This window comes from Pelodiscus sinensis, chromosome 6 (genome assembly GCF_049634645.1).
Source record: "Pelodiscus sinensis isolate JC-2024 chromosome 6, ASM4963464v1, whole genome shotgun sequence".
Lineage (NCBI taxonomy): Eukaryota > Metazoa > Chordata > Testudines > Trionychidae > Pelodiscus > Pelodiscus sinensis.
This window is the reverse complement of record NC_134716.1, coordinates 70,427,523-70,450,744: the sequence shown is the minus strand read 5'-3', so window position 1 is coordinate 70,450,744 and position 23,222 is coordinate 70,427,523. Positions and strand designations below refer to the sequence as shown.

General features: G+C 39.8%; 1 protein-coding gene across 2 annotated transcripts in view; it reads left to right on the top strand.

Annotated features, from left to right (window-relative positions):
- LOC102462658 (endoplasmic reticulum aminopeptidase 2-like) overlaps window positions 1-19,271 on the top strand; it is a 45,431-nt gene extending 26,160 nt beyond the window's left edge. For both annotated transcript variants that reach the window (XM_006118685.4, XM_075932100.1), the window contains exons 9-19: window positions 1,532-1,663; window positions 3,715-3,783; window positions 5,732-5,910; window positions 6,004-6,083; window positions 7,120-7,303; window positions 8,913-9,069; window positions 9,360-9,544; window positions 10,584-10,748; window positions 11,967-12,107; window positions 13,475-13,556; window positions 17,684-19,271. In XM_006118685.4, the coding sequence (XP_006118747.2) occupies window positions 1,532-1,663; window positions 3,715-3,783; window positions 5,732-5,910; window positions 6,004-6,083; window positions 7,120-7,303; window positions 8,913-9,069; window positions 9,360-9,544; window positions 10,584-10,748; window positions 11,967-12,107; window positions 13,475-13,556; window positions 17,684-17,830 (1,521 nt within the window). In that variant the 3' untranslated portion in view covers window positions 17,831-19,271. The remainder of the gene's footprint in view (window positions 1-1,531; window positions 1,664-3,714; window positions 3,784-5,731; window positions 5,911-6,003; window positions 6,084-7,119; window positions 7,304-8,912; window positions 9,070-9,359; window positions 9,545-10,583; window positions 10,749-11,966; window positions 12,108-13,474; window positions 13,557-17,683) is intronic.
- Window positions 19,272-23,222: the final 3,951 nt, after the last annotated feature.

The following is a 23,222-nucleotide window of genomic DNA, read 5'->3' as shown; positions in this document are numbered from 1 at the left end:
GTAATCGGTTCCTTAGAGTTACCCAAAGTAATTCTGGAGCGCTCTGTCCACCTACTCAGTATAGTCCCCTGTTAGAATTTGGAACAGTTCAAAGATACAGAATCAATCCCTGAAGTCATCCTATTAGTGCCCTTTCCATGGAAGGAAGTCTCGCGGGCATGTTCTTTTACACCAGGGTTTATTCCTTTGTTGATTAAATGCAAACAGAATCTAATAATTTTTATTATCAAGTACAAGTGGGCATGCTTTGAAGTTAACAATCTTTACATTCACAAAGCTCCAGTTTGGTGTAAGGGATAAACAATGTAAATACAATCCTTCATTAGTTTTCATCAAGTAAAATCTCATAATACTAGCACACATTTTGATCTAGCGTTAATTAAGTACAGGTATGTACAGAATGTATTGCGACAGTATTCAACAGGCTACAGAAAAGTGAAGACAATATCATTCATATTTCCTTTTAAACAAATTAACAGTCAAGTGAATTTGCTGCACTTAGCATTTCTCTTTATATATTTACACATAAGTGAATTGGCCTATGGCTCTGACTTGCTGGTGTCCCAGCATTAGGATTTTTCAGAAATTTGTTCATTGTAATTTTGAATTGTCAAGGGAATTTATTTTTATGCTGATGAACATATCTGCTTAGATTGTTGCTCAGCCTTTTATCAGGTTTGTCTTTCTTCTTTCCCCCCTTTCTAGTTAAACTCCTTTTGCCTGATGACCAAAAGAGTTTCATGTCAAGCAGGGTGTGTAATTTCATCTGAGGTCACAACTCATGTCACTGCTTTATGGGCCAGGGAGATTAAGTCCAGTCATATTAGGCCCATCAATTACTTTGGAAGTCACATTCTGTGTTGATTTACACTCCATACAATCCCAGTGAAGTCCGTGGAATAGAGTGGGACATAAATCAGCAATAAATTAAACCCTGAGGGGAAAGTATTTTCTATAGAGAGAGATGTGGGAGCTGAATCCAACCTGAAACCTATTGGTGGGACAAGGGCAGATCTGCAACGACTTACTTGAGTATTTGGGTTAGAATAAGGCTCATAATCCCCTGTGCACCTGCTGCATGTGGGTTTGTGTTCACTAGTTCCACCTAAGTACAGATCCACTGGTCAGGATCACACCTCTTCCCTCACCCGCCTGCAAAGCCTCCCCTAAACACTGGGTTAGGAAGGTCTAGTGCTGAGTCCATTTCTTCCATACGTAGGTGATGCAGCATCCCCCTTTCATACCCTCTCTTTAGCTGTCCAGCCATCAAAACCACAGTGCTTCTGTGGTGTTTGGGGCCTTTTGCGCCTTCTATTCTCAGTGCAGGCTCTGTGCTTTAGTTAGTGTGCAGCCATTATCTTGAAATAATTTGGGGTCTTTCATCTTGGTGGTCATTTATTGACTTTTCACCTTTTGTGTTTTCAGAATTCTCCATGTGTTAACGATTTTGCGTTGTTGCATGAAATAGCTATAACTATGTTAAGGCAGATGGAATTTATGTGCTGATTTAACTGTGTCAAATCATCTGCAGGGGGCTTGCATTTTGCACATGCTGCGGAACTTTCTGACTGAAGAGGTGTTCCAGAATGGAATAATTCATTACTTAAAGAAACACAGCTATAGGAATGCAAAGAATAACGATCTGTGGAACAGTTTAGCTAATGTAAGTTCCCTTCTTTTATTTTAGCTAACATATAGTGCACTCCTATACATCTGGGGTGACATTTTACACCACGCAGATGGAAAGCACAATGCCTATGCAATTTAAATCCCATTTAAGCCTTGTTTTGAGGACACAATGATGCATAGTTCTTACGTTGTCTTTGTGTATCGGAGTGCATTTTATACCCAGTGTCTTTCTTGTAATCTGTGTCAATGGAAAGCTGTTCAGAAAGTCAGTCTTTATAAATAGTCTTTTTAACTCTTAGAGACTTAGGGAAAATGTTTTCAAAATGCAAATAGTTTTCAAAATACAGATAGATTTAAAATTTAAGAGGCACATTGGCTGAAACACCAGAGAGCAGAGAGCTGCACGAGGGAAGAGTATATTGATTGTGACTAATTCCTATCAAAGTCATTGCCTTGGGGAGTTAGGATCAATCCCTGGTACAATTCCACTGACTTGATGAAGGTTTTTTTTTCCTAATGCTTCTGTCTGCATTGTTACATGTACAATGATGTGACTATAACAGAAGATGTGGAGTTGTGAGAAAAAATAGCCTCATTTCACTGTATAACATTAGGTAACATTAGGAGCAAAAAAATTCAATAAATAGATTAATCTACTTTGAGGTGATGCCCTGAAGACTAGTATAGCAATAATAAACTCAGTACATCCTTTGAATCAAGAAGAACTACTATTGTATAAGGAGTAATTTCAAATTTGGAGGAATTAGCAATACGTACAAACCATTACTTCAAGGTTATTCATCAGCTTAGTTTGGTGTGACTTTGTTGAAATGATCAGAAGACAAAGCATTGTATTAGTCCAGTCTTTAGGTCTCAAAGGCGAGAATAACAACCTTCGCATAATAAATCTTTTAATAAAAGAAAGGTCATATCTTGTAAACTTTCTTAGATGACAAAAAGACAATGGGCCTATTCCTCAGTGGCTGTAAATGAACATAGTTTCATCAAAGCCAATGAGACTATGATCGTTTTCACTAGATCAGGATCTAGTGCACTGGTCAGATCAATCCCTGGAATAATTCCACTGACTTGATGAAGGTTTTTTATTCCTAATGCTTCTGTCTGCATTGTTACATGTGACTATAACAGAAGATGCATTAAACAAAGTATTTGGCTGGGGCCAGACTCATAGACAAGATTACACAATGAAGCATCACATGTTGGATATGCCAAGTTCAAGGGGGGAAAATTACCCAATATTCAATTCTACAACCTAAGGGTATTCATACAAACCAGGGCAAGTCAGCAAAGAGTTGAGTATTATTAGCCAAGCTGTAAATCACTTAATGGCAAGTAGAAAACCAATGAGAACATGTTCAGTACAAATGGGAGAACCACGAGGGACTGTACAACACACCCAGACCATATTACCAAAAAGAGAGAGAGAGAGAGAGGAAGCAAACTGGCTTTGGTCTGCTACAAAATCGGTGAAATCTATAAAGATTATGTCCAACAACCAAATCAGTATCTTCTGTCTGTTTCTGAAAATGACATGATTATGAGCATTGTCAAGTTTATTCACATCAAGAAGCTTTAGTCATAAATTTCTATTGGAGTCAGTCTGCAACTGAAGATGAGGTTTAGGCAACCAGAAAAGGGCAGTTCCATCACTGAGTTATAGTGTCTGAAGTTCCAGGCAGATCAAAATTCACAGGCACAGGTGGGACTATTGTTGGTGGCTGGGGTGAATAGCTGAGTGGAACCAAGCTTAAAAGGTGAGTTACTGATCTTAACAGCATGGTATAAAATGCAAAATTCTGGATGTGAGTGACTTGAAGTAGAAATTACTTGGGAAACATATTTCATGTTTTTCCGGGTGAAATTTCACCAGAAGGTTTTGATGATTTGATTCAGAGTGTTAGTGTGTTTTTGTAGGAATAACTCATTTTAAAGTGTTGTAACTGGCTGAATGTTTCTCTTGCTGGATAACACAACTCCTAACATGAAAAATAAGAAATCAGAACTATAGTAACTAGTATTGTCAGTATTATTTGCTAATCCTCTATTAAAATATGTATTTTACAGACATGTTCAGAAGAGGACTTTACATCTGGTAAATTTTGTTACAGCAAAGGTCAGGTGGCTAAGAATGCAGTGAGTATATATTGCTATCTGCTTTCTCTTTTTTAGACTAGTTCAGAAAAAAATAATTAGTTGAATCCTTGGAATTTAATGAAGCTCTCTATTGAGCAGATGCTTCAGTATCTGTTTAACAGGTATTATGGTTATGCTGAAGTAGGATGGAATAAGATTGTATATCTACACTTCATCTGTATCTCTTATAAAATATGTGTTAAAAATATGATATCATGAGGCTATCTCTGTGATAAAAATATTAATTAAATAACTGCAGATACTAACCCCGGTCTTGGGGGGAGGGGGGGAGGAAAACAGCAAGGATAAGGAAATAAAGACAAGGAAGAGACAATAAAAGGTCAACAAGGATTTCTAATCCATTTAAAAGGGCCCACTGAGTTCCACTGTCAGATATCATCACAGCAAATGACTTGAGCCAGGGCTTTGGAATGTGCGTGTAATAGAACATCATTATACAGCCTGACATGGATATGATCACTTGTGAAACCAGGCTAGAAAATATCGGTATTTTAAAGGTGAAATGATCAGATTAGAGCAGGAGTGGTCAATAAGGCAGATACAGCTCACCAAGATTAGCCCTTGGCAGGTCGCCAGCACTTTGTTTACCCATTTTTCTGCAGGGATCTCCATTTCTGGCCAAAGGGAGCTATAGGAAGTGGCATCTGAGTTTGCACTGCTTCCTGCAGTTCCTGTTGGCTAGGAACAGCGATCCGCAGGGAATGTGAGCTTCAAGCAGCTATATCTGTGGATGTGCAGGTAAATACCATGCCGGTGGCATGCAGGAGGCTAACCTTGGTGAACTGCATCCAGCCCCTAAGCCGGTTATTGCCCACCGCAGGATTAGAGTGTGCTTCTGTATGTGTCTGCACACAAACACAAGAAAGGGCACTTGTTTTACTGGCAGCAATGCAAAAAACATCCAATATACTTTTCACTGTTTATTTTTTTTAAAGTTTCAGCATGACTGAGTTAGTTACCTGTGGGTATAAGTAGCAGGGAGTTGCTGTTTGTACCCTTCACTCCAGTTTTTCTTGGGAGTGGGTGAATCATCTTTGTCCAAATCAAGAGTAGACTTTGCATTCTCAGTGTGTCCTCTACATCAACACTGATGGAATAAATCTGCCTTTTGAGCAGGAGATGCCATTGGGCAACCACATACGTGGTGTACATCTGGAATGGAATTAGGGGTGTCCCTCTTTTAAGATTCATGTGAAACTTAATGCACCTGCAGCGGGGTCTGGCCCACCAGCCTTGAAAAGTGGACTGTGTGGCTCCCATTTTTTAATATATATATTTGGCCAGATTCACTGATATGTTGTGACCACTCTGTTACTATGGCCAGTTAATCCAAGTTTTCAGCTATTTTAATTATTTTTGAGGTACAATGCAACTGAAACATACTGATGAACCTGATCCAACAGCTGTTCCACTATTAGGCCTAAAAGTTACATATAATTAGAAGGACAGAGAGTTCTACCTGATCTAGCACAGATCGGTGGTGCCTACAGAACTAGCTGTCATCTTGGAAGCACTGGAGGCCCAGTGTATTAGGATGATCTCCAGTTCAAGTGCTTCTTATGTAGAGAAATTTGTTCAGCCTTCTAAATGGGCCATTAGAGCATCTTGTGATAAGGATGCAATGAGTGAATCTGTTTCACCCTTTGCTTACAATGGTTTTAGATTAATGGAGGCAATCCTGATGTACACTTGTGTAACAGAGGAGAATTGGTCTCACTATAGTTATCTTGAAATTAAATACACATTTGCCTAAAGACTGCTAAAATAGTTGTATTTTTTTCCTTAAGACACTTCATGGATGTGCCTGTAATTTTAAAACAAAGGACTATGATCTTTTTGACTTCAGAGTAACAATTGATAATATCATCCGAAAGCTGAAAGGTAGTGTACTTGCTGTAAATAATTTTCTATTTTGCACTCTTTTCAGTATAGATATTATGTTGATGAACACTTTGATATCGCGGAGATAATGAACACCTGGACACTCCAGAAAGGAATTCCATTGATTATTGTTGAACAAAATAAAAAAAGAATCAAAATAAGACAAGAACGTTTCTTGAAAGGCATTTTCCCACATGAGCCTCAGTGGTCTTCAATGCAGATTGGGTAAGTGCAGATACATGCTAATGATGCTTGTAGAATTTGATTTGAATGCTTTTTGACGTTTTTGGTCTCATTTTACTGTTCTCTTCTTTTTAGCTTCCTCTGGCATGTTCCCTTGACCTACATCACAAGCCACTCCAAAAGTATTGGAAAGCATTTATTGAAGAACCACTCAGGTATAGATTGACTTGCCAATGTCCTGTTTTTGTTCTGTAGTCATGCCTTTTTATTACAGCTCCTGCTTACGCTGTAGTCACTTAATAATAATTTTTTAAAAATTCCTGATCCCAGTGTAGTTACAAATACAGGACCTTCTAGGAGAGTAGAACCCTGTTAATAGCAGTTCCTTTTGTTGTCATATTGCTATAAAATATTTAATATGAAGATTAAGGTGACCCTGTCTGCTTTTCTATATACCCAGAGTAGTGTGTCAGAAATGTAAAAACTTATTTTCCCTTTGGAAAAGGTTTCATCATAATTATTGTTTTATTTACTATGTATACATGAAAGGGCCAAATTCTGTGTTCTTCAATTGAGCAGAATTTCCACTGAAAGTGATGGGGCACAGAACACACAAACCCCATAGGGATCTGGAGAGCACTGTCATGGTTGCCTATACTTTTGTTAATTGAAAATTGTGGCTGCATTAGTTGGGAATGCTGCAGGGTTCCTTCATGACACCATTTTAGACTACGCATAATGTTAGATTTTTTTTATGACAATAAAGAAGATCTTAAAATTTCCAAACTCTCTGGTCTGACCAATGGAATTCAAAACTGATATGCTTAGAGTTACTTTAAAACTTCAAAAATGGCCCAGGATACAAAATTACCACCACAAATAATGTTTAGCAGATATTCAACTAGTTGCTTACATCCCTAGATCTACCTCTGTGTCCAAGAACAGAGACTTAATTGGCTAAAATGTGTTGTTAAAATTATAGAAAACATTTATGAAATGAGAACCATTGCCTATGACCATATACTATAAATGTCTGGCTTTAAGATTTAATTGTGTCAACTAGGTTTATGTTCTGGAAAGTTACTAATTAATTACTACTAGTAAAAAGAGCTTGAGGTTTAATGACATACAATCTTTCCATAGATTTCAAATAACCTTTCTGAAGCTTACATATCCTAAAAGTATTTTTGCTCATGTTAGAAAATATCACTAACAATGTGTAACTGTTTCAGAAACTTTTTCTGCTTTCAGATACTGTAGAACTGGAGGAAGATATCAGTTGGATAAAATTCAATGTGGACATGAATGGCTATTATATAGTGCATTATGAGGGAAATGGATGGGACACCATCATTAAACTCTTGAATGAGAACTACACCCTCTTCAGCTACAAGGACAGAGCCAATTTGATCCACAATGCATTTCAGCTAGTCAGGTAATAATTGTTCCTTTTAAAAAAAATCTTATGGCATAATTTGCAGTTATCAGGACTTAGCCTGTGACCTCAAGGGCTGAATATTTTAAGACTCTCCCTCCTTGAATGTTGAATTGCTCTAGGATAAATTTGTCTTCTCTGAGCTAAATTTCTTTATCACCCACCCTCTGATTATTATTATTATTAGTGTAGCTGAACCCTTGCCTTTGATTGTACAAAACAGTTAATTATAATAAGGCACACATCTACAGGCTGGTGATGTCTCCATGCAGAGCAGCACTGTAGTTGTCTTCAAGTGAGATCTGTGTAAATCATTTTTCTCTCCTGCCTGCTCCCCCACCCGTAATGTCTAAGCCTAATCACACATGGTGACATTATTTTAAATGATATAAAAAAGGGAAAGGAGGCCTCAAAAGAACATTGAAAATTGGGATTTTGTTAAGATTTATAAGGAGGTTCTGTCTCCACTGCTTGGATTGAAGCGATTTTCAACCCCCGTAGGTGCCTTGAAGGAGTAGTCACACAGTCCTCTGCATGCAGGGATTATTGCAGAGAATAGGTCCTGTGCAGGATATGTGCAGAGAGACATCTGGCACGCTGGTCCTTCATGCCCTGGCATGAGCACTAAGCACACCATACCACTGGAAGAAAGGCAAGGGAGGCAATGCATGTAGTTAAACAAGGCCACAGCTTTGTTCACTTAAAATATCCAGGAGTACCTGGCAATACATTGTACAGTGCAGCTCATCCTTTCTTTAATCACCTATAGTTCCCAACTGGCTCCCAGCTGTCCTGCTGTGGGGACTCTTTCATGTTCTACTCATAAGAGGATTAAAGGGAGGGATACAGAGGGAGGATAGTTGGCTCCTCACTTTGCCAGATATAGGAGCTGTATGTTCCCCTTCCTTGACTGCCTTAAAAAAATGTTTCCCTTGCTTCTTTTAAAAAAAAATCCAATCAACTTTATCCAGTGACATTATCCTTCCATAGTGAGTGCCCGCACTGGATGTCTGCCACAAGTTTTACATAGTAGGTTGCAACATTAGAACCTAACTCTACCCAACCCTACCAGTCTCAGACCCACTGTGGGGAAAGCAAACCATGGCCACCCTCTACTCACCTTGGCCGTTCTGGTAGTGAGGGAAACATTTCTTCCCAGCTCCCAAGGAACTAGGACAACTAGCATAATGCCCACAGTGGGTCATGAGGAACTCTTGTCCTTTTCAGAACCCTTGGGTGGGAGGGTGCTAGCCCAGCCTATGTGAAAGAGGACTCCAGCTGTTGCAAAGATATAGATACTTCTCCACTCTTCCAGTCCTCTGGAATGGCAGTCACCTATTCTTCTGGGTCCCAACACTACTTTCTCTTTCTCCCTGAATGCCGGGCTTCATCTAGGTAACTAGCCCCTAGAGAAGGATCCACTACACATAGTTGTGTTGAGCACAGGCTAGGTTCTTGTGGCAGGAATCCACCTGCGCGTACTTTGCACTCTGTGTACATCTGTGTTGCTCTTTAGGTAACAAATATCACTAATAACAATGCCACCCCTTTATTCTTCTTAGTATAGCATTAGAAAGACATTAATTATTTCAAACAACCTCTTTATCAGTGCAGGAAGGCTGTCTCTGGATAGAGCTCTTGATCTGACACGGTATCTTCAACATGAGTCCAGTAACATAGTACTTCTGCAAGGCGTGGGTTACCTACAAGTGATCTATCACATGATGGAGAGAAGAAATATTTCTGATGTCACAGAAAACCTCAAGGTTCACTATTAAGATTGTAATCATGTAGTTTTATGCATGCATTTATTCATTAACTTTAACTCGTATTTGGTTTGATGATAGTTCTTGATGAAACTGAAGAGATGCAAGATGGATGCCACTTTCTTTGTAACTAGAACAGTGGTTACCTGTTAATATAACTATATATATTTTGATACATTTATGGAAACACTGCTCTAAATGCAGTTTATTGCTTTTATCAGAAGTTTGGAGTATGCTAAAGATTGCAGATTTCCCTTCTGTAAATGAACTGTGCCATGTTCTCTCTGCAGCATTACATCCTGCAGCATTTTAAGCTGGTGATTGACAGTCAGACTTGGAGTGATGAGGGCTCTATTTCTGATAGAATGCTTCGTTCTCATCTCCTTGAGCTTGCATGTGACCTGGAGTATCTTCCCTGTGTTCAAAAGGCAAATGAGATTTTCAGAAAGTGGATGATATCTGGAGGAAATTTAACGTAAGTAATTTCTGTTCTTCCTAATATTCCTTTTTGCTTAGGCTTCTTTTACTGTATTTTTTGGTTCTTCTCCAATATAAGATTTAGAGAAAAAATAATTTATTGTAAACTAAATTGGAAACTGTCATTCATGTTAAAATTCGACACTCTCCGGGGGGATTGAACAAAGACCCCAACTACCTTACCCATTACCAAGTTAGCTTCCCCAATTATCACCTCTAATACCATTAGCTCACAAACATCTAACTTTCCCCACCTCTAATATCATTAACTCACAGACACTTACTTTCCTTCCGCCCCCTCCCCCCCGCATCTCCCTTCTGTTCTGAAATGTGATTTGTCCTTTTCATATGTGTTCATTTTTTTAATTGTATCCTTTGGTATATATGGTTGTGACTATTTTCTTCCACTATTTGATCTGAGGAAGTGGGTCTGGCCCACGAAAGCTCATCATCTAATAAACCATCTTTTTAGTCTCTAAAGTACTACATAGTCCTGCATTTTGCTTCAGTTACACCAGACTAACACGGCTACATTTCTATTACTATTCTAAATAGGAAACAGTTTCCTGAAATGAAACAGTAACAGAAAATCTTGTGTTCTAGAATGAAAGTGTTATATACATTGTATTGTCAGGTGACCCATACTTGCTCATTCTGGCTGGCTATCCTGTTTACTGACTGGACCAGACACAGATCTAGGAGACCGTTTTCCTCCCACTCCATTGTTGTTAGTGGTTTCTGGTACCACTTGAAGTGTGAAAATTATTATATAAACATAGAGGAAGGTATAGTCCTTCATTTGAAAAAAAAAATGACCCATACTGGCCCTGATCTTTCAATGGAATCCCCAAGTGCAGACCCCTCCAAAATTCCATTGATGTCAAGTGGACTCCACAGGAGGGGGGGGGGTGTATGTCGGTCTGTTCCATTGTAAGATCAGGGCCTGCTTTTTCAGCCATTTAATTGATGTTAATTCAATAATTAAAAACTCTACATCACAAATCTGAATAACTTTATTTCTCATATTCTTTATTTAGTAATGTTCCTTCTGATGTCATGGAGACTGTATATTCTGTTGGATCTAAAACAGCTGATGGCTGGAATTTCCTTTTGGAGAGGTATAAAGTGTCCATGTCAGGTGCTGAACAGAGTAAGATCTGTTCAGCTTTGGCAAGCTGCAAAGATGATGCAAAACTAACAAGGTAGGATCTGTTATATGTGGATGACAGTTTATTCTCATACTCTTCTTCAATGCATAGTTAAATTGGTGATCATGAATCTCAGAATGAACTAACTAAAGCCTACTCATATGAAAGCTGTAGATGCTTGATACATTTTACTTGTTTTGTATGTATATAGCTTGATTTCTGAGCATAACCATGAGGAATAAGAGGCAAGGTGGGCGTGATAATATTTTTTTTATTGAATCAACTTCTCTCAGTGAAAGAAACAGGCTTTTCTCACCCCGTCCTCCCACCATGGAAGTTGATCCTGTAAAGCTATTACTTCACCCCCCTAGTCTCTCTAATGTCTGGATACAGCAACACTACAAACAACAGAGGAATAATGATATTCTAAGTGATACACAGTCATTTGTCCCTAAACAAATCCCTTATGAAAAGTCACAGACTGGATACATCTTTTTTTACCTATTATATTTGATCTCCATTATGATAGTTAAGAGAATGAACAGGAGGAATCAGTCTTCATCTATCCTCTTATTCTGAGCCACTGGTCCAAGGGAATAAGCGTTCCAACCTGGTGTCGGGTTGTAGATAGCCAGTAGCTATGAGCCCTTGAAGCGTTTCATAATGCTAGAGATAAAACTGAAAAAGAGACATCTCAGAGGGGTAGCCATGTTAGTCTTTATTTAAAAACAATGAGTAGTCCAGTGACACCTCAGGGTATGTTTACACAGCAGCGTTATTTTGGAATAACTGACATTATTCTGAAATAACAGAGTGCGTGCCTACCGTACAAGCCTTTATTTTGAAATAATGTCGAGTTGGAGAACTTCTCAATCCAACTCATGGTAACTCACATTTCATGAGGAGTAAAGGAAGTTGAAAGAAAAGTTTTCTTCCTTCAACTTCCTGCTGTTTAGACAGCGCCAAAAGCCAAATTAATCTTTTTCGACTTAAGCTACACAATTGACGTAGCTGAAGTTGCGTAGCTTAATTCGACTTTAGCTCTGCTGTATAGACGTACCCTTAGAGACTAACAGATATATGTAGTATCTTCAAATGAGATGAGCTTAAGTGTCACCATGTATATTTGTGCAAGTTAAACAAGAAATAATTTTTATCCTGGGTAAACTCACATTAGAGGCTTGATCTTTCAAAACTTGGTATCATGTAGGCATATAAAGATATCTAATTTAATCTTTTTTGGTTTCCTGGGGATATTTTTTGATGCTTTAGGTTGCTGGAGCTTGCAATGGAGGGACATACAATCAAGACTCAAGACCTGCCATCAGTTATTTATAGTGTCAGCACAAATCCAGCTGGACAACAACTTGCATGGAGATTTGTAAAGAAAAATTGGAGCAAAATGCTAGAAAAGTTAGTATTTGTAACTGCCAAAAACTGGTTTGTTTTTATTGGAAACAGCAAGTTTAGATCATAGGCCTGAAAGTCAAGAGTGGTAGATTGTAGTCTCAGCTCTGCTGCAGATACAGTGTGTTACATTGGGCAAGGAACTTCACTGTTTCATGATTTAGTTTCTCATTTGAAAAAGGAGAATAATTCTTAACCAGCTTAGATCTCCTACTGAGATCTATGAATGGAAAATGCTATATAAGTGTTGAGTTTCTGTTATACTGAATTATAACTTTTGAGGATTTTTTTGAAAAATGTAAAAAAGATGAGCAAGCATCTGTAATTCTTCTTAACAAGTTATCTATCTCAGCATTGTTGGTACTGAGATTAAACTAAACTAGAGAACTATAGGATGAAAAGTTGTGCTCAAATCATGCATTGTAGAGACTATCCCAGTGAAATAAGGAAACAATAAAAAGGTTACAGAGGCAGTTGCATATTGCCAGCTGCAGAGCAGGTATTTAGGAACAGGTTTCCACTAGCTGGAGAACCATGAATAAAAAACCTTTTCAAAAGAGGTGTAGTGAAAATGTGCAAGTTAGTACACTGGGTCCAGTCTTGTGCTGGAGAAACTTTTTGGCCAAAACTTAATTTGGTGAAAAATGCAGGTTTGACAAATTTGTGTGAATTGTTTTGACAACGAAAAATCCCAACCCAACAAAAATTTAGGAAAAAACAAAGCTCTTTGTTTTTCACATTTGTGACACAAAATATTCAGATGTTTTCATTTAAAACAACTTTAAAAATCTATCCGTTGTCAGCAATCCAAAATCTGATTTATTCAAACCTCTCTAGTCCAGACACTCCATGCCTAGCTGTGTAGTGGTTCCTACATTCCACTACATGTGGGGTTGGGTTTAGGTTGAGAATAGGTAGGGGGCTCTGGATTGTGTGACTATGGGAATCCACTTGCCATCCCTCTCTTTGGATCAGTGGAAGATAGGGCTGAAGCAGCCTTTTGACAACTCTGCTAATAAGGGAACAGCTGTAGATCAGTACTGCTACCATCAAAAGCTTGGAGAAAAAACTGTGGGAAGTTCCCAACAGTAGACGCACAGGAATGTGTAATGGGATTTTACAGGAAAGAGAGGAAATACTAGGCACATCGTTCACTAGGGCTACACCCTTAGAGCCCTTGATAGCTCAGCTCACAAGAGACCAAGAGGAGAAATTGAACCCCTCTCTTTTGTGGCAGTGCAGCATAATATTTACAATCTACCACAAGCCTGAACTGATATCAACATATATTGCAATAGATTGTGTTTATTGCTATTAACATTTTACATGAAGATACATTTAAAAGGGCTGTAATTATCTTCTCTTTTCTTCAGATTTCCTCTGGGGTCCTTCTCAATGAGATCAATTATAGTTGGAGCAACAGCACAGTTTTCTTCAAAGCAAGAGCTGGAAGAGGTGAGTCCAAGCCAAAATAAACAGGTGTCATTTGCATTCTCGTTACTACTTAAATCATTGTTGTACTTACTGCATTTTGAGTTTTTGGATTTTTACTACATCAGCATGCTATGCTTAGTGTAAAGCCTATATTTGTATTATATTTGTGTTCCAAAGTATAAAGACTGTATTTGTGACAGAGGCAGGGTACTTTCGGTCCCAAGTACAATAAAGAGCTATATCCACTCCCCGGTAGATGCTGTGGGAGGAACTATAAGAGGATTGCATGCCCAAGTATTGAGTGAACCCCAGGATGAGAAAACTTTAAATATGTCATGTGACGGGGCGCTCCCGCCCCGCACTCGGGAAGCTCGGGGTGAGGGGCATGCGGGATCCAGGGGGGAGCGCAGGTCCGTCAGGGGGGCACAGGGCCAGGCAACGCCCCCCGGACTGGACCCGGGAGCCGCGGGGAGCATAAAGTGGCGGCAGAGGGCACCCGGGAGTTGCGGGCAGATGACGTCCCCAACGGCTCAGGAGCACGAGCCGACGACGCCACCAGGGAGCAACTCCGAGTCGCAGAGGCAATGACGCCGAGAGCCCCGATGGAGGGAGACTGAAAAGAGCGTTTTGCCAGCCAGGAAAGGGGTGGACAGACGGAGAGACGCTGGGGTGGGCAAACAGTGAGCAGGGGGGGCCAGAGTGGACCTGCCCCTAGGGAGACGGATTAGGAGGTGGCCCAGGGCAGGGTCGTGGAGCCCATGAGCGTGTGGGTTTAGGGGCAATACCCCAACTGCTGAGCAGGGATAGGTGATCCCTGCCTTAGGTCCCTGGGCCGGGGTTCGGAGAGAGGGAGGGCCCGAACCCCCCTACTCCATCCTCCAGAGCGAAACAAGCCCCGCAGCTGGGCACGTGTGACTTGCAAACTGTGCCTCTTTGGAAAGTACCGGGAGGCTGGGGTTTTCGTTCCTAGACGCAAGACCATGTCGGGGTTATCACCCCCATGCATGTTATAATAAATTGGGTGGTGGTCGCAAACGACACTTTCGGGCTGTGTGGTCCTTTTCACGTCAATTTAGCCTGATCATGCACCTTTGAAATCAATAGAGTATTGAGTCCTAAATGTGGATTTCCATCAGTGTTCCAGAAATGTAACGTGGTTCTTTTTAAATCTATACTGAGGCTTTGCTTTTGGCATGATCTCCAGCACTCTCTCCTCCCTCCCCTCCAAAATATTGATTGCACAAAACAGTTAATTTTCTGCCTTCAAAATATAATTAGGAAGGTAAAAAAGAATTTGAAAAAACAGCTAGTCAAATATTCAATAAGTAATAGCAATTTTTTATGTACATCTGAAGCAGGAAGCCTGCTAAACAGCCAGTGGGGACATTGGGTGATAGAGATGCTAAAGGAGCACTCAAGAACGATAAGATAATTGTCAAGAAACAAAGTGAATTTTTTGCATCAGTCTTCACAGCTAAGGATGTGAGGGAGATTTCCAAACCTGAGCCACTCTCTTTTTAGGTGACAAATATGAGAAACTGTCCCAGATTCAAGTGTCATTAGAGGGGACTTTGGAAGAAATTGATAAACTGAACAGAAAGTCACCGGGACCAGATATATTCATCCAAGAGTTCTGTGAAATTGCAGAACTACTAACTGTAGTTTGTAACCTATCCTTTAAATCGGCTTCTCTAATGGGATAAGAGGGAAGGTTCTCTCATGGATTGATAGCTGGTTGAAAGATAGAAAACACTGGGTAGCAATACATGATCAGTTTTCAGAACAGAGAGATGTAATTAGTGGTGTCCCACAGGGATCTGTAGTGGGAACAGTCCTTTTGAACATATTCATAAATGATCTGGAGAAAGGGGGTACACAGTGAAATGACAAAATTTGCAATGATACAGAACTTCTCAAGATAGTTAAGTCCAAAGTAGATAGTTAAGTCCAAAGTAGATTATACATGCAGTCCCCAGGTTACATCAATCCAACTTACGTCGGATCCCTAGTTACAAACGGGGGAGGGGGGCAGCTAGTGCGGGGTGCCTCCCCCACTGTCGCCACCTCTGGCGGCATGGGGGGCGCTTCCCCCCAGTAGACCAGGGAGACGCGGAGCTAGTGCCCCCCTCCCCCAGCAGACCAGGGAGATGTGGAGCGGCTTTTCTTGCCGCAGAGGACGCGGGTCTGCTGGGGGGAACAAGACACCAGCCAAAAGGGGGCACCCCAGAGCGGAAAAATTAATTTCCTAGGGAACAGCAGGAGCAGCAGGCAGTGAGACCCATTGTATTACAGTCCCCACCTTGGGAGCAACAGCTCTTTCCCTCTTCAGCACTAGAGCTGCAAGTATCTTGCTAGTGTCACGTGAAATTAACAAGTCCCTTCCAGCCTGGCAGAGGTGAAGCTGAAAAATTACCCAGTGGTGTGGGTGGGCAAGAATGGGGAGGAGCAGGGCAGAAGGGAAGAGGGGATAAGCCCCAACCCCACACCCTGGCTGGAGTGGAGCAGGGTAAGCCCTGAGGGGATGGGTCTGGTTGCAAAGTGGGTGAGTGGACAATGAGGACCCACCTGTGGCTAAACTCTTGTTCCCAACACAGAATTTTTCTTTAAAATTAATCCTGTGGATAAATTCATACACACACTTCACAGGAAGGGATTTCCATTTTCTGCTCAGCAGAATACAAGAACAGCTTTGATTGTATCAATATTTCACTGTGCTCTCCAATGACTATTGATTACACTTAATACCCATTTCACTGAACCATCTGTAGCAAATTCTCTTTGGAACAGTAATATGCATTGAATAAACTTTTTTTAGTTATAAAAACAAAGATTCTGACTATTAAATGAATAACTGGGATGTTTCAGGTACCCCAAAAGGAAGATTTGGATATAGCATGAAACACTGAAACTTATGATCAATTTTTAATTAAAATATCAACCAAAAAAACCTTCATATCAAAACAGTATGTGTTTTTCTTAGAATAAGGAAGTTGTATGAGAATCAGGATCTTTTCCACCTAACTCCAGCTCCCCGTCCCCCGCCCCCCAAAATATGTACCAGTTCCGACTTACATACAAATTCAACTTAAGAACAAACCTACAGTCCCTATCTTGTACGTAACCCGGGGACTGCCTGTAATTGCCTATATATAAATCCATGGTACACCCACATCTTGAATACTGCATGCAGATGTGGTTGCCTCATCTCAAAAAAAGATATTTTGGAATTGGAAAGGTAAGAAAATGACAATCAAAATTATTAGGGCTATGGAATGCCTGCCATTTGATGGATGTTGTAAAGGCAAAGACTATAATAAGGTTCAAAAAAGAGCTAGCTAAATTCACAGAAGCTAGATCCATCAAAGGTTATTAGCCAGGATGGGCAGGAATGACGTCCCTACCCTCTATTTTTTGGAAGCTGGGAATGAGTGACAGGGGGTGGAACACTTGATGATTACCTGTTCAGTTCATTCCCTTTGGGGTACCTGGCATTGGCCACTGTCAGAGGACAGGATACTGGGCTAGACAGACCTTTGGTTTGACCTAGTATCACATTCTTATCTCATTGTTTGCTGTGCTTGGGTGTTCTAACCCTTTCTCTGCCCTGTACTTGTCTATATCGATTTTAAGCTTTTGGGGACAGGGACTGTCTGCCACTCTGTGCAGTGCCTGGCACAAAGGGGGGGGCCCTGTTCTTCCTTAATAAGTTCAGCATGTGTGAGAGCAAACACAATTTCAATTGAGGTTATTGTCCAGGATAATAACACCATCTACTGCATCACGCTAGAGCTTTTTTTAGGTTATAAACTCTTGGGACAGGGATTTATCACTTGGTTTTCTTTAAGTAGCATGCCTTTGTAACCCACAGTCTAGTTATGGGCCCTCCAGTGTGCCAAATTCCCAGAAGATATGTGTTTGCTATGGTTCTGCCTGGTGAGCCTTGATTCTTTAGTCCAAGGCATTGCAAGCTCAGGCTTGTAGCCGTGGAGGTCACCAGTTCAGTCTCTGATTTGTTGGCCAAGATGGTTGGGGGATGTCACACTTACAGGTGTCACAATAGCTGTAGTAACCATATTCGAAAATAGAAACTAATATCATTATTTTCTTCTCAGATGTGACCATAATCTTTTTAATTGATATTTTTATAGGTCAAGTTGTTTTTTGAATCTGTGAAGGAGGAAGTGTCACAGCTCAGAGCACCCCATACTGCAGTGGAGAATATTGAGAAGAATATTAAATGGCTGGAGAGAAATTTAGTTACATTAAGGAAATGGATATTAGAGAATCTTAAGTAAAGCTGCTTGAGATCAGATGAAAGAGTGTGCTACTCCATGCTTTAAAATAACACATTTATACTCAAACTAGATTTTTTCCCTCAAAACATGAGCATAATTGCTGTAGAACTTTACTGAACATCATCAGTCTTATTGAATTATGCAGTTCATTTAATGAAAATGTTCCTGACATCTGATCATTTATTTTTATGAAATGTGGGTTGCTATGTTTACATTGGTTTTGTGTTTGTCTTCATATGTGATTCTGTTTGGATATTTAGGTGTTTATGCCAATTGAAGGAATTGCTATAGACTTGGAAGAGCATGTGTGTGCATGCACAAGTATGTGCATTTTTAATTTTACAAGCGTGTAAAATTAACTTTTGACATCCCAGGTTCTATCACACACGTAATTTATGCCTTCTGTTACTTTTCGTAACAGCTGTAAAGAACCTAGCCCTGCCACTGTGTGCATAACTTATTGTGAGTTAGATTTTTTTCTGTTCTCTAAAAAAGCTTTCTTGGCAATAAAAGAAATGTATACGAGAAAATGCTGTGTAAGGTTCATGATGGATGAGAACAACTTAGTTTTTTTAAATCCTTACAATAAGCATATTTCTACTCTTTTTAGACTCCTCTAACATAGAAATTGCCTGTCTCTTAAGTAAATCACAAATCAAAGACTTTTTTAGGAGACCAAAATATTTCACAGGTATGGGAGAAACGTTCAGCTATGAAACAAACAAAATACTGTTGTGTGTTTAAATAATATTGGAGACTGTGCTATGGAACAAATTGCTTTATTAAAAATCAAACCTTAAGAATGACATCCTTTGGGAAGCAAATTTAGGATCCTTTTTAAAGGCTTTTAGTTGGCATTCTCTCTTTCAAGGCCCAAGATTTAATGAGTGACTCCAAACCATACTGCTGTGCCAGGCCCACTGGATAACAGAGATTGTCACCCAGATCTTCAAAGTTATTTGGATGCCTATCTATCGTTGAAATCCATAGTTAGGTGCCTAAATACTTCTGGGGTTCTGGGCTTATGTCCTGAACTGTCATGTGCATTCATGGGGGAAATTAGGAGAAGTTGTAGGTTGTGAGGATGGGGAATCTGCAATTGTCTATGATACAGGGGACCATGTCTTAACTTAAAACATACGGAGAATCATCACTCCCGAACACTGTGTCCGCACCTCTTATAGTTCCTACTTCCAGTGTGGCACTGGACTATGAGCAGTAAACAGCGCTATAGCAGTACAACTTTCAAACTTGCCCTGACTAAGCTGCGGAACTGCCATGAGCTGGTGACTCCTGTGACTCTAATAGAGAAGCATTGTCTGAATGAGTCCTCTTCTCAGATCTGTTTTACTGGGTTTCCCTGAGGGAAGGTTGGCATCTTTCTTTTTGTACAAAGTCAAACACATTGTTCATAATTAAAAATAAACAAATAAATAAATAATTCCAGTGTGATGTATTTAATTTGCTTTGTAGATGCTGAACTTGGAAATACTGGCTAGTTTGGGTTGCAGATTAGTTGTTTTATTTTCAAGACAATCATTATGGGCTACTGATTTCTTGAAAGAAAAGTTCTTGCACTTAATACTTCTTAATAGACAAAAATATACTTGTATGTGATATATGAAAACCATATTTCAATATGAAATGGTTCATATTGTCTGGATTAGTTTTCCTCAGAGCCTAGAAATTCCTTAGAGATGTATGGCAACAGTAGTGAAATCAGTTATTACTGAAGGCTGGTTTTGATTTTTTTCTATTGTACGTTTCTGATCTGAGGCTGCTATTACAAGAATACCCCGCTATGCTCAGACCAAAGGTCCATCTAGCCCACTATGCTGTCTTCCAACAGGGGCAATGCCAGGTACCCCAGAGGGATTGAACAGAAGAGGGAATCAGCAAATGATCCATTTCCTGTTGCCCATTCCCAGCTTCTGATAAACAGAGGCTAAAGACAGCATTCCTACCCATGCTAGCTAATAGCCATTAATTGACCTATCCTCCATGAATTTATCTTGTTCTTTCTTGAACCTTGTTAAAGTCCTGGTCTCCACAACCTCCTCCGGCAAGGAATTCCACAGGTTGACTGTGCACTGTGTGAAGAAATACTTCCTTATGTTTGTTTTAAACCTGCTACCTATTAATTTCATTTGATGGTCTTCTAGTTCTTGGGATATGGGAATAAGTAAATAACTTTTTCTTATTTTGCTTTTTCAACACTAGTCATAATTTTATAGACCTCTATCATACCTTCCCCATCTCCTCTTTTCTAAGATGAAAAGTTCCAATTATATTAATCTCTTCATATGGCAGCTGTTGTAAACCCCTAATCATTTTTGTTGGCATTGGAAAAAGTTCAGGAAATGACAAAGTATCTTTTTTAAGATGATGCTACCACATCAAATGCTTTACTATAGGTAAAATATTGAGGAGAGAAACAAGACATTACAAGCCAAAGGAATCTCTCTTGTATTCGAGGTAGCTCCCATTGCTGATACTACTGAAGAAATAAAACAACTTAGAAATCAGCAGTCCAAAATTCTACAGGAAGCATGTTTTATAGCGGAAGACTATAGAACACTAGAACTGGAAGAGATCTCAAGAGGTCATCAAGTCCAATCCCCTGCCCTCATGGCAGGATCAAGCACCATCTAGATCACTTCTGATAGATGTCTATCTAATCTCTTAAATATCTCCAGTGATGGAGATTCCACAACCTCCCTAGGCAATCCTAATGGCCAACCTAAACCTCCCTTGCTGCAATTTAAGCCCATTGCTTCTTGTCTAATCAGAGGTCAAGGAGAATAATTTTTCTCCCTCCTCCTTGCAACACCTTTTTAGGTACTTGAAAACTGTTACCATGTCCCCCCTCAGTCTTCTCTTTTGCAAACTAAGCAATCCCAGTTCTTTCAGCCTTTGCTCATAGCTCATGTTTTCTAGACAAGTGTTTCTCAACCACTAGTACGAGTACGCTTAGGGGTACTTGAGAGAAGTTGTGGGGGATGGGTACATCAACACAACTGAAATTTGGGGAAAACTGAATTTTTGTTTTAAGTTTTACAGCGTTTTATTATTTTTGTACTTTTTACACCCAAAAATTTCTTCGCCCGCCCAGCTACGATTAAGTTGCTTAAACAAATGTCTTGCAATGGTAGAAAAAAAATTTGTGTCTGAAAACTGCAGGTACCAGAGGTACTTATTTTTTTTCTTAAAAAAGGGGTACTTTATATATAAAAAGGTTGAGAAACACTGTCCTAGACCTTTAATCTCTTTTGTTGCTCTTCATTGCTCTCTCCACATCTTTCTTGAAATGTGGTGCCCAGAACTGGACACAGTACTCCAGCTGAGGCCTACTCAGCGCAGAGTAGAGCAGAAGAATGACTTCTTGTGTCTTGCTCACAACACACCTGTTAATGTATCCCAGAATCATGTTTGTTTTTTCTGCAACAGTGTCACCCTATTGACTCATATTTAGCTTGTGGTGCACTATGACCCCTAGATACCTTTCTGCAGTACTCTTCCTAGACAGTCACTTCCCATTCTGCATATGTAAAACTGATTGTTCTTCCTAGGTGGAGTACTTTGCATTTGTCCTTATCAAACTTCATCCTATTTACCTCAGACCATTTCTCCAGTTTGTCCAGATCATTTTGAATTTTGACCCTATCCTCCAAAACACTGGCAACCCCTCCCAGCTTTATATCATTTGCAAACTTAATAAGCATACTCTTTATGTCAATATCTAAATCGTTGATGAAGAAATTGAACAGAATGGGTCCCAAAGCTGATCCCTGCAGAACCACAGTAATTACGCCCTTCCAGCACAACAGTGAACCATTCACAACTACTCTCTGAGAATGGTTATCCAGCCAGTTATGCACCTACCGTATAGTAGCTCTATCTAGGTTGTGTTATTTGCTTATATTCATCCTTTGTAATTAGACCTATTTTCCACTTTTTATATGACTTCTTTTTTATTTTTAGATCATTTAAGATCTGGTTAAGCAAAGGTGGTCTCTTGCCATACTTCCTATCTTTTCTACTTGGTGGATTTTATATTGGAATTTCGACACTATTGCCCAAGAAATGAGGAATGAAATGGAAAAGATTTCATAAGACATCTGAGCCTGAGGAATCGTGTTCTACCATATCTGAAAATGAACCAGACTCTTTATTCTGAAGGAATGTTTTTGATGCAACTCTGGACAATGTCATGGGTGGTTGGCATCCTAGGCGGGGAAGGAACAGTCTTTCCAAACCGCCAGCCTGGTCCTGCCCACACTCTACCTCAAGAACACCTACTATAGGTATACTGGGGAGGGAGTGTTTCTGCCCCCAAGCTTCAGGGCCAAGTAGGCTGGAGCCACACGCTGCCCCACCTCCCCAGTGCTCCAGGGCCTCTCCTCTCTCCATGGTTGGGGTGGCAGAGAGATGGCTTGGCTCCTGTGGGAGGGGAGAGGGAGCTCAGCTGGAGGTGGGGCTGGGAGCTTCCAGTCCTATCTTCACCTACTGCCCATGGATAACATCATCTGCTAATTACAGCACAGATTCAACACAACCAGTAATATTTGTTTTACATTCTGTTCAGTCCTAAAATATGTGATGTTAGAACCTGGGGAACTGGAAGAAGCTTCTAAATGTTAACTTCATAAGTATCCTGCGTATCTTTCTGAGATATTTCCTTGTGAAATGTTGCACTTGAGAAAAAAAATCTTCGTGTACTTCAAAGAATATGAAGTATACTCCCACTTATTAAATGATATTTACAAAAAACAACTGCAATTCATTTCCAGTAAAGTTTGCATAGCCTGTACTTTTTGCACACTGCCAGTGACTGTGGCAGAAGCTAAAAGAAATTTCAGCAAGCTAGTATTCATCAAAACCTGTAGGCATTCTACAATGGGGCAAGAACAGTGAAGCCATCAAGCTACCTTGTCTAGTGATTGTGAACTTAAGAGATATTGACTTTGGGGAGCTAATTCATGATTTTGCAATGAAAAAGGCCAGAAAAATAATTCTTCAAATTTAATTAGCCTAATTAGAAAATATGGTTCATTAGAATAAAAAAATCAAGAAATCAACACTCAAAGTTACAAAATAGTCATCAAACTTGCAGGACTCTCAGGCTGGATGTTATGTTAAACAAAAATAGAAAAAGGGTATTTTTCAGTAATTTCAGAGTAAAACCTCTTCCATGGCTGATGAGATTGTATGTAAGGGATGAGGGATCATGATATGTGAGTGTGGAGGGGGCCCATGTTACAAGTTTGTACAGGGCCTGAAAAAATTATACTTGGGCTGGGTTAATTGTGATAAATGATCAGTATGAGCTGTATTTGGTGAACATAATCTTGAAACCTACTGGTGACTGACTCCGAATGAAAACAAAAGTGAA